The sequence below is a fragment of the Melitaea cinxia genome, chromosome 11, assembly GCF_905220565.1.
Source record: "Melitaea cinxia chromosome 11, ilMelCinx1.1, whole genome shotgun sequence".
Classification (NCBI taxonomy): Eukaryota; Metazoa; Arthropoda; class Insecta; order Lepidoptera; family Nymphalidae; genus Melitaea; species Melitaea cinxia.
This window is the reverse complement of record NC_059404.1, coordinates 609,221-626,887: the sequence shown is the minus strand read 5'-3', so window position 1 is coordinate 626,887 and position 17,667 is coordinate 609,221. Positions and strand designations below refer to the sequence as shown.

The following is a 17,667-nucleotide window of genomic DNA, read 5'->3' as shown; positions in this document are numbered from 1 at the left end:
TCTTCAAAAGTACCTGACCTAGCTCATGAAATGAAGACATACATATAACCTATTTATTTATTTTTGATAATTTTATAAAAAACTGGGCTAAGATCTAGATTAGGTAAAACCGAATTTCGGGACCGTGGGGGGATGGGGGGGGAGGGTGGGGAACACTACCCCTGGTACCACTATCACACCTCGGAACCCCATGGTTATGGAGATATCGATGGTTAAATTTTGAGGTTAGAAGAAGAATTTAAAGCTATTATAATACCTTTGAGCTGGTACTGTTTGCATTGTGTGACAAATCGACACTATTAAACAAAATAACGCGTCAGACATAATATTCTAATAAAATTAGTAACATTGCGTGCTAGAATATAGGTTTAGAAATTCGAAAAATACCCAAAACCGAATCGGAGCACCCCACTGTCCACGTGGTCTTGGTCTGTCCTACCCCTAGAGTGTGTTTTTTGTGCCGCGGAGGCGCGGAGGGAGGGCAGCCCTCGCCCGCCGTGCGAAAGCGCGCGAACGAATGCGTAGAGGAGCGGCTGCGGAACGGAGCATGAGTGAGCGTGCTTTCGCACGCAAGGGCGGAAGGGCTGCACTTCCCGCAGCGCCGGAGCCAAGCGTTCCTCTAACTTTCGAAATTCTTCTTCTAACCTCAAAACTTTAACCATGGATATCTCCATAACCATGGGGTTCCGAGGTGTGACAGTGGTACCAGGGGTAGCGTTCCCCACCCTCTCCCCCCCATCCCCCCACGGCCCCGAAATTCGGTTTTACCTAATCTAAAGCTTTACCAAAAACTGAAAATTTAAAATAACGTACCAAAAAAGTTTCGCGTTTGTTTTAGTTTTTCACTAAAAACGTTATAAATATGGTGTCTCGCCATCATAGATTTTATTATTCTGAAGTCATCATGCTGTTAGAATCCTGACAATGCTTCAAGATGGGCACAGTCAGCGAAATAGAGCGAGAACTATTGGCGTGACTCGAATCTGTCTGATTGAAACAAACGTAGAGCTATTGAGACGTGTAAGTGGCCCAAACCTAGAAAGACACCACAGAATCTCAAGGTTGAGCTATCGTAGATAACAGAAAAACTGGTCTCTGAATGACTAGTCAATAGTTATGTTTTGAGATGAATCTAGATACTATTTGTACAAACACGAAGGGAGGAAAAGAGTATACAGATGACCAGGAGAGAGCTATAACTGAGCCTGTAAAGAACAAAAAGTACCATACTTAAGCTCCGGACGAGCACTATAACGGAACCCGTAAAGAAGAAAAAGTACCATTCAGTGGAGGTTCTGTTCACTTAATTCTGAATGTTTGGATTCTAAAACGTTATAAACCTTTCGTGTTCTCTAAACCTTCGCGTGTACAAGCGCTACAAATATTATGATGAGAAATTATTTGCAAACAAAGTGTTGCTCGTAAAGTAAATTATAAAATTTCCTCCGCAAAATAAAACTCCAATAACTCTTATTTTTATATATTTTTATTACATCAAAGCGTTCAATGACTAATCAATATTTTTCATATCGTTAGCCACATCGATAATATTAGCATTCGCGTCAACAGCGTTCAAATCATTTTGCAGATTAAACAATTTTTTCTTAAATCGTTCATCTATGCCGTTATCGTTGTTTTCATTCAACATTTTCCTTATAACTTCTTGCATTTCTTTGACGCTAGTTTTATTTTTAGTATCCCTTTCACGAGCAGTATTAGTTATATCAAGAATAGTAGCGTTATTTTCAATTATGTAATTATCGAATTCCGTATTATTTTCAAAAGCACATTTCCTTACATTTTTAACTAAATCCATTGCTTCGTCTTCTATAGTTTTAATAACTTCTATGAGGCAAGCTTCGTGCATTGTTCCGTGAGCCATTAGTTTTGATAAATCCAGTATACCATCAATCAGTTTCCCTGTGATTCCCATCATCGCTGATTTTATTACTGGTGACTGCAACAAAATAACGTAATTATTATTTTTTAAATAACTAAGAACTTCATCGAAACAAATATTCTAAAGACAAGAGTCATCTGTTCCTTGCAAACCTACATTATTCCAGATGAATTTAAACAATTCTATTATTATAATAATTATGTATGTATGTATGTATGTGTACATGACTAATGAATACGACTAAGTATTATTTATTTATAAAGCTTTATGGAATTTTCAGGAAAGCAAACATTATGAATTTTCAATTAAAGCTACAATTAAGAGCTAATTCAGTAAGGTCAATAGCTGTTTACTCAAATGCAGCCATTTATGTGGTGGCAAATGCTTTAGTAAACACAATACGAATGAGTTTAGAATTGGGCTATCGATTGATTCTAACGTTTTCATCAACCATGAAATCAAATAAGTTAATTATTACAGTTTAATTTTCCAACTTAACTAAGATACTGAACAAAATTTAACCGGATTTAATATTTGCATGCTCTAGTCCTTATTTTTCAGACTTGGTGCCTTTTTAAACAACTGTTTGGTGACATTTCGCCTGCATTTATGCCATCTCTGGTTTAGTGTTTATGCAATTTTGACGTGACAACGTCTTATAAATTGGTTTGCCGGGTGACACTTCAAGAAACTGCGTTACGCTCCGCTCACGTTATGCGCTCACAATGAGAGCGAGTGAGAGGCACGCGTCCCTTCCACTCGGGCATGGTTAGCCCGCCTAAGAGCGAGAGAGACAGACATAAAAAGTGAATGAAATTCAGTGCGAGATTCTTTGTATAAATTAATGTTTTAAATATAATTCTTTGTATAAATAAATGTTTTAAATTGTTACTATTATTTCATCCTTCTTCCTACTATACGAATGAATACATTAAAATTATTTTACCACTCAAAGTCGTTGTCACGTAAAATTTTCGCCCGTATACCGACTTTACAGGCAACCAATTTTTTTTTATATAACTAGGTCAGCAAACAAGCGTACGGCATACTACAGCTTATAGACGCCTGCAACACCAGAAGCATCGCAAGCGCGTTGCCAACCCTATCCCCAATCCTCCCAGGAGCTCTGGTCACCTTACTCACCAACAATAACACAACTCTGCTTGACAGTAGTATTTTGAGCAGGAAATTACCTATTGTGGCCTACCTCAATAAGGAGTAGTAAGTTCATACAAACGAATAAACGTACTAAAGTTTTATTAGATACTAGCTGTGCCCGCGACTTCATCCACGTGGAATAGTTATTGCTCAGTTCGCAGAGTTATAAAATAAATAAATAAAATTAAAATAAAAGTAGCCTAAGTTACTCCTTATTACATCAGCTATCTGCCAGTGAAATTCCCGTCAAAATCGGTACAGCCGTTTCAGAGATTAGCCGGAACAAACAGACAGACAGACAGACATCCAAAAATTATAAAAATGTTATTTTGATATATGTACCGTGTATACATACATATGAATTTAGTAAAAAGCAGTTATTTAAATATTACACACAGACACTTCAATTTTATTTATTTTTATAGATAAAATACATATTCAGTTCAAAGTAATTACAACAGGAACTTATAATTTTGTTCGTAAAACTTCAAAACTGTCGACATTCTAACATTCGACATGTGGAAATTCCCACGTGCCACGTGATTCCTTGCGAATATTAAAATCGTTTGCTCTTCATATTTTGTTTTCAATATATATTTACGTGTAGCAAAAATAAAATCATATAAAATTTTCAAAGAACACGTAAAAATGACCACTAAAATGATTTAAATCAGTAACATTTAACAATGAATTGATGCTTCGATATAATTTAACGCGGATCTTTCGGAAGCGCGTGAGCGGTGTGGGTGTGTTGAGATTAGGATTATATTAATACTGAACATTGCTGGCATTCTTGTGAACCGCGACGACGATCTCGTGCGGCGCCTAGCAGGAAACCGATGTAGATAAAGCGAACAACATCAACATTCCTTAATAAAACGACAAATAAATAACTTAACAATTGTATTCTCTGTGTACCAGTGATCACTAGTGACCATTGTCGAATTTTTAATTTCCAGATACCTGTTACTACTGTTAATCCATGTACTGTACGATTACAGCCATGGATTGTACCTATTGCGTTGGCGGTTGCGGGTTCGTTCCCCGCACATGACAAAAATTTGTATTGGTCATACAGGTGTTTGCCGTGGTCTGGGTGTTTGTGCAGTCCTTGTGGGTTTCCCCACCGTGCCTCAGAGAGCACGTCAAGCCGTCGGCCCCGGTTGTTATCATGTACACCTCGATGCGATCGTTACTCGTAGTAGGGAATATATCCGCCAACCCGCATTGGAGCAGCGTGGTGGATTAAGCTCTGATCCTTCTCCTACACGGGGAAAGAGGTCTATGCCCAGTAGAAGCGATGTACCTTTTAAATCTAATATATTCCATTCGTAACAAAATGAATATGTTTTTTTTGTCACCTTTGAGTACGGAGTAAGTATAAGTATAACTACAACTGCATATGATAAATAAACTTCTGCATTAAAAACTAAAGTAATCTATTAAAACTTTAAATTATAATAATAAAATTTATTAACACGTTCTTCATTGCTATAAAATTATTAATAATGTGAGTGTTCTTAAAGAAAATATTCTTTCAATTTAAAATCATTAAATTTGATTTATAGTACACGCAAGCTGACGGATACGAGTAATTTATCATTGGATATTTCAAACAGTTTTGTTATACTCTGATACCAAAGTTTTTACAACGCTCTCTGGTTAACGTCGAAACGAAGTTATGCGAAGATGAAACAACTTTTTCCGATTTTATCGCGGTTTATTAAGTTTGTTAGATGCCCGACGTTTCGGATACTTTACAGCAACCGTGGTCACGGGAGGACTTTAAAAAACTTAATAAACCGAGTTAACATCCGAAAAAGTTGTTTCATTATAAGGAGTGAAATTCCCGTAAACATTGGAAAACATTATGCGAAGATTTTTAAGTCTTGCGGTTTGAAATCAAAAACTTCGACGGGATACATTCTAATGTACGTAATTTTGTAGAATTATAATTTGTGTGCTATTTGTGTATGTTAACTGTTTGAGCCGCATCCACCGCATCTAACCGCTGGCTTTGAAACACACAGGCCGAAGAAGGGCAGCAGCGTCTTAGGTGCGACAAAGCTAGCCCTGCGGTCACCAACCCGCCTGCCCAGCGTGGTGACTATAGGCAACACACATGAGTTCACGCATTTTTGGCGCGAACTTGTGGAGGCTTATGTCCAGCAGTGGACTGCAATAGGCTGGAATGACGATGATGATGATGAATGATGAACTGTTTGATCTAAGGGTCACAGCAACAGGTCGTTACACGAGTAGCAGTATCTCTGACAAATATTCATGTAGGCCGTAGAGATGTTTGTCATGTTCTGGACATTCGGGTTGTGTGTGTACTTCATATAATTAATATTCTTAATCTATATAAATAAATAAAATTAGAGTGTATGTTTGTATTAAAATAACCACTTTTAACTAAATTCATATGTATGTATACACGGTACATATACCAAAATAACATTTTTTATAATTTTTGTCTGTCTGTCTGTCTGTTTGTTCCGGCTAATCTCTGAAACGGCTGGACCGATTTTGATGGGACCCGTGAAAACTAGCAGATAGCTGGTGTAATAAGGAATAACTTATGCCACTTTTATTTTAGAAATCTATTTATATTATAACTCTGCGAACTGAAAAATAACTTTTTTGTTAAATTCTTCAAAAAGTAATCTTAATAAAAATAAAGTTATCAAATATAATAGTAATCTAAGTAGATCATAAATTAACAAAAAAAAAAGATTAAAAGACGAATTCACTCAACGATGTCATGTCAAACTCACAAGAAAAAAGTAACGGAAGAAAAACTAAAAATCTTAAATTATGATCTACAATTTCGTGTTCAATTCATTCCTAATCTCTTTTGATTTAGTTCCGTCTCACCTTCGATATGACGCATTTGACGACCTTCGTCAGAGAGTCGTGATCGTGCCCGCAGACTTTTAGTAGACCATAAATTTCTTTCTTTTGTTCGTGAAGCTGAAAATTTCGTTTTTATTAGCCACTTCGTCCAACCGTTAACTTTGAACATGCATATTAAAACGATATAAACATCTACAGCGTTGTGTTGATTGAGAGTTATTGGTCCACGTCTGAGGAGCATGTTTTAATTTGAGATTTAATTTTATTCATTATATCATTGTGTTTTTTTAGCTGTTTTATTGCCAATCCTAGGTATATGTATTCAGTGTTCAAATTACAACGACAACTTCAAGTATTAAATATTATAGTGACTGAATCCACCTTGAAAAAACTTTTGGTTGTTTTTTAACGGTTTATAATATTTATTACTGTTTTTTTATTTTATTTTATTTAGCTGAAAGTTACCGGTTTGAGTTCCTGGTTGATCATATTTTTCAAGAAAACGACCTTCCTCACAGCCTGCTCTGGATCTTGACCGATCAGCGCGTAGCCACACACCACCATCTGATGCAACGCTTTCTCTGCTAAAGCTGACGTCACGTTGTGTCTTTCTGCTAAACACTTTTCTACCTTCAAACATATTTCGAATGGATTAAACTATAAAATATAACTCCTTAACTAGAAGATGTTTTTTGTTTCAATTTTTGCATAAATATTTGACGCATTATAGCAATCACAACATGGTACTGGCTCAAGAAAAGTCATTAAAAATGATAGTGATGAAATCGATTACCAGCTTTCTTATTTAGTGATAGGTAATTCAAAGTAAATTTTTGATACTGTTTCTGGTCGGTTCTCTTTAAGCTATAGTGAAAATATAACGGATATTTTCCACAACAACAATTATTATTTTAGTTATTACAATATTCTCACCTCATTTCCCGCATGACTCTTCATAGTATCTAAAGTCGTTTGAATTTCAAGCAGTTTCTCCTGTATGTGTTGCGTGCCATTGTGCAACAACAATTTAATCTTGACTAGAACCATGTCCACAGACCTAAATGTGAAGATCAAAAATCTCTAATCCACTGTTTAAGTTTGGCAAAATTATATTAGGAATCTAAACACGTGAGCTAAATTCAACCATTGAATACCTGATAGGTACCTGAAAACACGAACTAATGTTGCTCTACTTTTAAGTGTTTTGGTCAAATTTTAATAATTCACTCTCTCTCTTTGTCTTTCATTGTGTATTTCTTTCATAAGAACAAATGAAACTGCCGAGTCAATGTCTGTAAACGACTGCAAATGTATTTCAACCTAAGCCAAAACCACTAGTCTTTAAAATTTAAATCGGTCTAGATTATCTGAAGTATGTATACCTATATATATTCTTTTCAACGTGTGTTACATTGTGGACTATTTACCTTTCAAGATCCACCTGAAACTTCCTCTCTATACTTTGTAGAAGATCTTCGCCGAGTTTCCGAGTTATTTCTTCTTCTATTACCTTATCGACGTCATTTTTATCAACATTCAGAGCGTTCGTCTTTGTTAACTAAATAACATTAATAATTAAAACTACATTTTTACAGTTATTAAAATTAGAATTACTAGTAATTTCGATGTGCTTGTTGAAACAGAGTTTGAAAAGGGGGCGATAAATGAAATAACCGAAAATAAAATACCTCTCTTCTCTTTGCTAGGCTTTCCTTCTTTTCAATATTTGGTATAAGCCAAAAGTACATTTAAAATAAATTATAATAATATACAAATCTCTGATGCTGCTAGTCGCGAATCATCAAGTGATTTACCTGTGTTTTTTTTAAATATTTCCACGAAAAGCTTATTTAAATATTAAATTTTGTAACTAGCAACTTATTTATAAAAATAAAGAAAAATACGAAAAAAATATTTATCAACTTTACAATTTCAACTGAGAAAAAATGTTATTTTATTTCACAATATAGAAATTATTCATTTATACAACAAAAATGTTTTTCTCAGTTAAAATATCGTAACACAGAAACAAAATTTACGCTAAAGTTCGAGTCACAGCTCGTTTTAAAAACTCCATATACGTTTCAAAATCAAAAATCAAAACAACTTGTTCAAAAATGCTTCAAAAGTACTTACGAACTGTTATTTTACAAATTAAAATTTTATTGTTATTTTTAAAAGTAAAGCTACCACCGATTCGGAATGTAGATTCTGCAGAGAAGAATCGGCAAGAAACTCCGCAGTTACGCTTTAAAAAAATATATAAAAACTGAGTTTTAGTAGAAAATTAGTAATATCTTGCATGAAATACAGCGTCAATAAGTCTACACATCTTTATCATCTTTGTAATGCTGCACCGAATAATACGCTTTATCAATTAATTGCTTTTTAGTAAACAATTTAAATTTAAGTTTTTGTTGTTTAAACATTTGTACCTCATCAAACGGTGATAACACCGCGAAAAAATACCTTAAATTCAAGTAAAACTTCGTAGGCGATTACACTACCATTACCTATGCGAGATCTTTAAAATCACTCTTTACAAAACACTAATTGAAACATTTTCCATAAAGTACAGTAACTAAATCTTGCAAAAAGTTAAAGACATACAAAAAGCCTTGACATTACAATCATTTCTTAAAATAAAACTAATAAATATAATATGAAAGAACTCGCCAATAACAGTGACAAGGTATGAAATAAATTCCAGTAGTGTCGGCCTCTCATGACGATCAAAGTCGCGCGAATTTCACAATATCACGATTAAAAATAGCCGTTCGAAAATACGACGAGCGATATCAGTATCGGCTAGGAGTGTTTACGATAGAGCCGGTGTAAAAATACATTTTATAGATATTGAACTTTAAATGTATAATTTGGAAACGTAAATAAAAGAAATAAGTAAATTTTTTTTTATCAAATTATTTTTATTACGAAATCTCGTCTTTTTTAATTAATATGACAAATATTAGTTATTAAGATAAGTTGGTAAATGGATAATAAAGTATAATTTATATTTGAATTTTATTTCTGCAGCATTTTCTTGAACATCTGCAACCGAGTCGATGTTCGCTAGGTTCTTTTTCTTCGCTTGGTTTTTCCTAACGACAAAAATATTTTTTTTAATTGAAGAGTTTTGACACGAGAACCGATTGGAATCTATACAATTACTAACTGACTCGGCAAACGTTGTCTTGGCGCTAAACGCTATTTCAAAATAGGGGTTGGTGGTAGAAGGATGAAAATTTACAGTTGTATGTATTTTTTAACGCCAAATCATAATAAAATACAAAATAAATAATTTATCTAAAAATTAAAAAAAAAATTGGGTTGGACTACCCTTGACATTTAGGGCGATGAAAAATAGATGTTGTTCGATTCTCAGACCTACCTAATATGCACAAAAAATTTATGAGAATCGGTCAAGCCGTTTCGGAAGAGTTTAACTACAAACACGAGAATTTTATATATTAGATAAGCATTCATCCTGGCTGATTAATGTAATATGCCTCGAATTTATAAACGTAAATTGATTACGTATGCATCTCAAGTGGTACAGTTGCAGTACCAGAGCGGATTTACACAGGTAAAAATATGAACGTTAGAAATTTCAACTTCGTTACGTCTCCAAATTCAAAATCCGCTAAATCAATTTTGGTAGATTATGCTCTAAGATTTTGAAATTCGGAGACCCCTATGTTAAGTTTCTGCCTATAATATAATAAGCAATGAATTACTCATCTGTGGTACAGTTTACAAGGCTATTTACAAGTCGACAGCAGGAAATTTCCTGCGCAAAATTTGGAGCAGCCTGACTGGGGTAGTACCTCGACTTTGCAGAAGATCACAGCTAAATAATACTGTTTTCAAGCAGTGTTATGTTAGTTGGCGAGGAAGGCGACTAGAGCTCCTGGGGGGGATTTTATTGTCTTTTTATGTCTATAAGCTGTGGTAATCGCTTACCATCAGGTGAACCGTACGCTTTTTTTTCAACTAAGTTATATAAAGAAAAAAATTAATAACTTTACCAAACTCTCCGAGCAGCAAACAGATTGGTACAAATCATTTCGATCCAACTTTTCTAACAGAGTGTAGAACTGAAACAAAAAAAAACGCCTAGCGACAAACAGCCCACATACGAAAAGTTACATATCACAAAGATAACTAAAACTACACGCACTTTACATAACGACCCTAAACCTTTACCCTCCCGAGAAGCTCTGGTTACATTTCTCATCACAGAAACACAACACTACTTGAAATTACTATTATTTAGCTGTAATCTTCTGTAAGTTTGAGGTACTTAATAAATATTTTTGGCGTCTTCTAACCTTTCGTCTTTTACAGAAAAAAAAATACGTAAAAAAATATTAAGAAAAAGATTTCTTAATATCTTACTAAACCAGTCTACCTTAAGTTTAACTTCGTAGAGCAGATCCATCGTTTTGCACAACAATAACTCCGTAACTTCCTTTGTTTTGTTGAACAATCTAAACAATCGATCCATCATTTAACACTAGACATGCATAAATAACAAATAAACATAAATCATGGAACTAGTCTTCGGATGTGGATGTGTGTGTTGTAAATAGATACAGTCTTTTAATGTGGATGTGTGTGTTGTAAATGCACACATACAAAAATACGTGAACAGTTAAACAAAATAAAAGATACCATTTTCTGCTTACTCGTACCTATATTAAAATTGAATAAGAAACGGAGCGCATAAACGCGTTTAACTTTACTTTGTGACACACACACGCAACCGCTCTCTATGCAGGCTTAACACTTCAATGAAGCGTAGACGAGGTTAGAAGAAATAATCTACAAAATTTTGTTTGTTTTTTTTTATATAAACGCTTAACACTCAACGGCCCCCAGTAGGATTATCTCCTGTGTCGGGGGTCCGGAAACACACACAATATACAAGCACAACGCCCAGACCACGACAAACATCTATATGGCCGATACAAATGTCTGTAGTGAGCAGGAATCGAACCCGCGACCGCCAGCGCCAGCCAGTGCTGTGACCGCTGCGCCAACGCGTCGTTTGTACACCTAATGGCACTACAGTACAGTGACGTAGCGAGCTTAAATCGCGCTCGGAACACTACCTTTTGACCCCCCCGAAAACCATATACTATGTCCAACAACTTCTGTTTGGCGCACCATTTGGCGCCCTTTTGTAAGTAGCGCCCGGGGCATGATACCCCCCTCCCCTTTAAGCCACTGCTACTTCACTTTGACTTCGTGTGAGGATATGAGAAAAATTTCAAAAAAATATTATAATTTGTACATTTCAAATAATTGGTACCTTCAATATAACTGCTTTCAATTAAAAATGTAAACCAACTTGAACAAAGTACTATACGTTTTGGTTCGAACTAATAAGGCGACTTACTTGACTCCCATCCTGTACATTTCACAAAGACCACACAGCGCTAAGTTCTGGTTTTGAGATCTGTTCGCATTATTACAAAGTTCGTTCGGGTCGCCCAGCGGGAAATACTGAAATATTTTATACTAAAAGATATATGAAATAACATTAAAAAACCTGTAGTTTTTGTAGTGTTTGTGTTTCTGTAGTTTTTTTGTTATATTTTACTTTTTAGTGTCTATAATAAGTTATTTTATAAACTACAGTAGGACTTCTCTGGATAAGATCAGGTAGACTACAGTAAGTATCGTAAAAATTACATTGTCGAAGTCAACAAAAATGGTCATAAAATGAAAACTACCAGATCAAACTAAATCTAACTTTATATATTATAATATGTCAAATAATTAATTTAATTCGATATGTTTTTGTAATGAAAAACTCTCATGTAAGCTGTATGTGCCTATAATTGAGGTATCACTCAATTGTTTGTACCCTGTGCTGATGATTATAGTGAATTTATTAGTGTTTACCTTGTTGGCGCATTATAATAAATAAATAAATAAATAAATAAATAAATAAAATAAGCAATTATTTCGCATCGAACAAAAAAGAATCACGCAAATCAGACCGAAAAATTTCCAAGTGCACATATAAACAAAATACCGCGAAAACGGCAACAAAAATGCTCATAGAATAATTAGTACTGGTTAATTCTATAAACTATATTAAAAAAAAATTTAAAAAAAACAAAATGCAGAATAGTCTTGTGTCAGTAGAATCGCGTCTACTTTTAGAAATTTTAAGACTAGTTATTAAGGTTTCTGGGATTCTAAAGTTGCAGCGAATTACCGATGCATGTTTAAACAAAAAAAAAAAATGGAATAACAAAGGCACGGGCACTATAAGCCTGTGGATATATCACTCAAATAAAAAAATATCTATAAATTAGCTGCGCCCGCGACTTCGTCCGCGTGAAATTTAACAAAAAAGTTATTGTTCAGTTCGCAGAGTTATAAAATAAATAAAGTTCTAAATTACAAGTAAGTTACTCCCTATTACATCAGCTATATGCCAGTGAATGTTTCAGAGATTAGCCGGAACAAACAGACAGACAGACAGACAAAAATTGTAAAAAATGTTATTTTAGTATATGTACCGTGTGTACGTGTACCGTGTATCTATATGCATTCTCCTACTTACTCCAATTTTGTTTATTTGTATAGATTTATAGATATAAATATTAAACTTACCACTTTTGATTCTACGGGACTTAACCGCGATTATCATTTCGAAACTCCCGATATCTCGGCGACGTGACCAAGGCGCCCGCAACGACGCCGAAATATCGGAAGTTTCAAAATACAATTCTTAACAAATAAATAAACTTACCAACACGAAAACAGCAACAAGCGCGACAGTGATCGCTTTCGCGACACATAATATTGGACACTCATTTTCTGAAAGTGATTGAATATAATGAATATGTTCGTAAACGCCTTTAAATTCCAAATAAAACAAGTTTAAACTTAAAACAGTATGTAGTCTACTAGACTTTGTAATTATAAATAATATTTAAGGAATTAAAATAAAAAAAAATTAATACATCTTGTTATCATGTTAATATGTAATAATTTTGAAATTGTTAGTTGATTTGCTACCATGACTCTTTGATTTTATTTAAAGTGTAGATTCCCTTACGTTAGTTAAAGGTGTATAATCAGCTTATGGCGTAATAAATATTTTAAATGCGTATAATTAAATTTTTTGAATATTGAAACACAGAGTGGTTACTGTAATCATAAATGGTTATAGATGACTAACTATTGCAATAGCGATCGCAGGCTCGATCCCCAATTAACTATTACTGAGGTAGGGCACAACAGGTATAACCTGCACAAAATATAGAATAGCCCGACTGGGGAAGTACCTCAACCTTACAGAAAATCACAGCTAAATAATATTGCTTTTATGCAGTGTTATGTTCCTATGGTGAGTAAGATGACTAGAACTCCTGAGGGGATTGGGTAGTAAGGTTGACATCGCGCTTGCAATGCTTCCAATATTGCAGACGTCTATAAGCTACGATAATCGGTTATCATCAGGAGATCCACACGCTTATTTGCCGACCTAGTTGTATAAACAAAAAATTGTATGAGCATTACAGGTGTGTTTTTCGTAGTCTGGACATTTGTAATTATTGCGGATATTTCCGGCCTTGCGACACTTTACCTACTGGATCCGTGAGTGATCTGGGCTAAAGCCTTTTTCTTTTGATATCGCAGGGTAACCCATTTACGGGTGATATCCAGGATGCCCGGGTAGGCATTCCTAGACCGTATGTCGGCTTAGCACTTGGGGGTGCACTACCGACCAAAACCCCTGCGGGAGCCTTCAGCCGCTTTAATTGGAGGGTCCCGGAACTGCAGGCAACAGGATCCCTCCAGCGACAGGCTGGCCTCGGCGAAAAGACCAGACTTCTCCTCCATGGGACTGTCCGGCTCACCTCTGAACAATCCCGACGACGCCATGTCTAGCAGGACTGGGTTCCCATCCCGGCCCGACATGGGCACAGGGGCGTTACTGGAAACGCATTAAGTAGCGCCTCCTACGCACCCCCGTTCGTCGCCTGCGGACGGAGGCCTCGTCGGCGGCCCCTTCTCTCATCCGCTCGTCGTTCTCCTTCTGGGACATTACTGTCTCGCAGAAGGAGACCATCGCCTTCCAGGACTCGTCGTCACCGAGCATTGCGGTGATAACGCAGCATCACTCGGCAGTGACAAGTCCCCTCCGAGGACTGTCGTCAGATCGCGACGTAGCGCCGCCCATCTTGGGCACACCTCGAGGGTGTGCTGGGCAGAGTCCACCGCCGCGCCACAATCGTGACATTCAGTCTTCGGCTCCCTTTGGGCCGTCCGACACAAGTATTCACCAAAGCAGCCGTGCCCCGTGAGAATCTGCATCAGACGGAAGGTGAGGGGTTTGCGCTTACGGCGCATCCACCGCTCAAGGACCGGGCGCAAGGCAGCCGTTACGCGTGTGCCATACGGCTGCTCCGCCAGGTCCCCCCCCCCACCTCCGCATTAATGCTTCTTGCCCCATCCGGCGCTCCGTAGGATCCCGTCCAACGTGAGGTTCTCACCGAGAGCCCTCCTACCCGAGACGTATGAGTAGGTCTCGGCAAGGACCTCCGCCACGAGCTCCCACGGGGGGTCGCCAGCTAGAACAGTAGCTGCAGCCCACGATACCGTACGATACCCCCGAATCACCCTCACCGCGATGATCTTCTGCGCCGACCGCAGTGCGTCTGGGCTAAAACCTAGCCGATAGATTAAGAACCGCATTTTGTAGTTAGATAGGTTGGGGCTATTTTTATTTGTAACGAAATTATATCGATAAACTGTCAAATTTTGGGCTTAGATAATTCGACGGTTCTTAATCCTTACCGTGATCTGTTAATTGTTATACATAAAATATATATCGATATGTATATTGTATGTCTGTATGTACACTAACCTCTACAAACACAATCGTCCATATCTTCCATGGTTATTACAAGACAACAGCTTACATTGTTATTATTACTTACTTTTAAATTTAACTTTATTACTCTTTCATCTACACTGTAATTTCACAGTAAGTCTGACATTTTATGACACAAATTGTCATAAAAAAGAATGAACGAATTTAATAGAAACCTCTTTGAGTTCTTTAATTTAATAAATTCAGTTCAGTTTAGCTTAGCTTAACCTGTTGCAGTCCACTGCATGACATAGGCCTCCCCAAGTTCGCGCCAGACATCCCGGTTTTCCGCAATCCTCATCCAGCCTACACTGGCAATGTTACGTTTTAGAAAGTTGGTCCAGCGGATCGGAGGACGCCCCACATTGCGTTTGCCAACACGTGGTCTAATTAATTGATAACAAATAAATAAATTTGCAGCATATCATTTTACTACCTTTGTCAATGACTACGATTTTTTGTGTCAATAAAAATTTTAAAAATTAATTTAGGAAAAAATTTTCGTGAGATAATCAGTAAATAATCGCCAGAGTCTGCCTTTTCTATCACCAGATTTCTCCAAATTATCATCACATTATCTTTATACAACCTCCTTGGTATACTCGTACTGAACAAATCTTAACAAACAAATTAACAAAAAACAAGAATAAAAAGCCGAGAAATCTCGAAGAAGTCGATGTACCTACAAGACAATTGTATTTGCTCGCAAACGAAAAAAAAATCGACTTCAATTACATCGATAAGTAATACAACGTAAGTAGACGAAAAAGTAGTCAAGTAAATACGCATTATCAAAGATTACTCCAAAAGTTGTAATCAGATCTCGATGAAATTTAAATATGACCACATGATAGACATCAGCTTTCGATTAAATTAAAAATCATCAAAATCGGTACACCCAGTAAAAAGTTATGCAGATTTTTCAATCGAAAGGTGGTGTGCGTCATTTGGTCCCACTTAAATTTATTTGAGATCTAACAACAACTTTTCGAGTTATATCTAATAATGCGTTTTTACTTGACAATTTTTTCGTCGACCTACGTTGTATTATACCGCATAACTTTTTTTTGACATCAAGAGATCATATTTCCTGCCATACCTTATCTCGTTTAGCTACTTACCTCAAACTTATGTTGAAAAAAAAAACGTGTTAGACACGTAGTTAAATGAAAAACAAAAATAAAGCTTTGGTAAAAATTTATTTACGATTTCTTTTGTCGTAGGGACAGGCTCCCATACAAGTCTTACCCTTTTCTATACATTTAGGGCAACTACCCTCCAAAGCCAGTGTTTCTCAGTCGATAGAGCCAGGGCCAGTAAAACTACCGTATACCCGGAAAACGCATAGCAATTTATTAAAAATATTCTTAAACTATATGTAATTCAGAAAACGAAACGTTAGCATGTTTAAACACAGGGCAGCGCCATCTAGTTTTACCTTATAGAACTATTCTAACAATTATAACTAAATAATATAATGATTTTCAAATTGTACATACCGCCCGCCAAGGACTAACTAGTCCTTCGTAACACACATTTATTATTACATTACATTTATACACCTCTATGAAGAATAAAAAAAACTTATAGTAAATGGTTTTCTATGAAACACTTGCCATTAATACTTATTGCTAAAATGTATTACAAATGTGGACTGTAGGTAAAATTAAAGAAAATAATACAATACCCCTCATAGGATAAAAACTAGTAAGATAAAAAAAAACACTGTTAAATAATTTCTAAATAATTAACATTCTTAACAACGAGTTTTACAAGTTTAAGATAAGAAATAAAAGTAAAATCCTTATTAATAACATTAACAAACTTAACACTTAAATTGAATACTGAACAATAACTCTTAAATTTACGTTAATATGACCACCAGTAATCTTAAACCTATTTTAAAATAACAATTTAGGTTTCATTCACATCAATAGGCAAGAGACATAGCTTAGAGGTTGGACGTTGAATCGTTGAATTTTTGTAACGAAGAGTAACTACACGAGTGATGTTATCGCTACCCGGATGAACATCTACAACTATACCGTAAAGCCACTTAGCTGGGGGTAAATTCTCATCCTTGACTAAAACCATGTCACCTTTTTTTAATTCAGGGGTTTTCGTTTTCCATTTATATCTTTGAAAAAACTGAGTTAAATACTCTTGCGACCATCGCTTCCAAAAAATCTGAACCATGCGCTGTGTTAGTTGCCAACGTCTTAAATTACTTACCAAGCTAGGTTCTAAATTATGATCAGGTGCTAATACTAAGGGTTCGCCCACTAAAAAGTGACCTGGCGTCAAAGGAACACAATCATCAGGGTCAGAACTACCATTTGACAGTGGCCTCGAATTGAGACACGCCTCAATTTGAGCCAGTACCGTTGACAGTTCTTCATATGTAAGAGTAGAGTCACCTATTACTCTACGCAGATGATACTTTACACTTTTTATTCCTGCCTCCCATAATCCACCAAAGTTTGGAGCATGCGGAGGAATAAAATGCCATTCGGTGTTATTAGTTGCCAGTGCCGATGCAATCTCAGAGGCCAGGGTAGATTTTTCATTTGCAAATAGTTTTTTCAGTTCTCGCGAAGCTCCTACAAAATTTGTTCCGTTGTCACTCCATAAATGGTTACATCGACCCCTGCGTGCTATAAAACGTTTAAACGCAGCTAAAAAGCCTTCCGTGGTTAGATCTGAAACAGCTTCGATATGAACTACTCGTGTGGCCATACAAATGAAAAGGCAAATATAGCCTTTGTAAGACCTTTGGCCTCTACCCTTGGAAACACGTATGTTTATAGGGCCTGCATAATCAACACCTGCATTTGAAAACGGTTTGCTAGGAGTG

General features: G+C 36.1%; 2 protein-coding genes across 2 annotated transcripts in view; one reads left to right on the top strand and one right to left on the bottom strand.

The window, feature by feature from the left end:
- LOC123657956 overlaps positions 1-17,667 on the top strand; it is a 65,503-nt gene that overhangs the window by 18,122 nt on the left and 29,714 nt on the right. The window lies entirely within an intron of this gene.
- Positions 1,465-6,129, bottom strand: LOC123657538. The gene is made up of 2 exons (XM_045593064.1): positions 5,936-6,129; positions 1,465-1,957 (listed from the first exon to the last, which is right to left on the bottom strand). Exon 2 carries the CDS (start codon positions 1,934-1,936, stop codon positions 1,511-1,513), a length of 426 nt encoding a protein of 141 aa, XP_045449020.1. The 5' UTR covers positions 1,937-1,957; positions 5,936-6,129; the 3' UTR covers positions 1,465-1,510.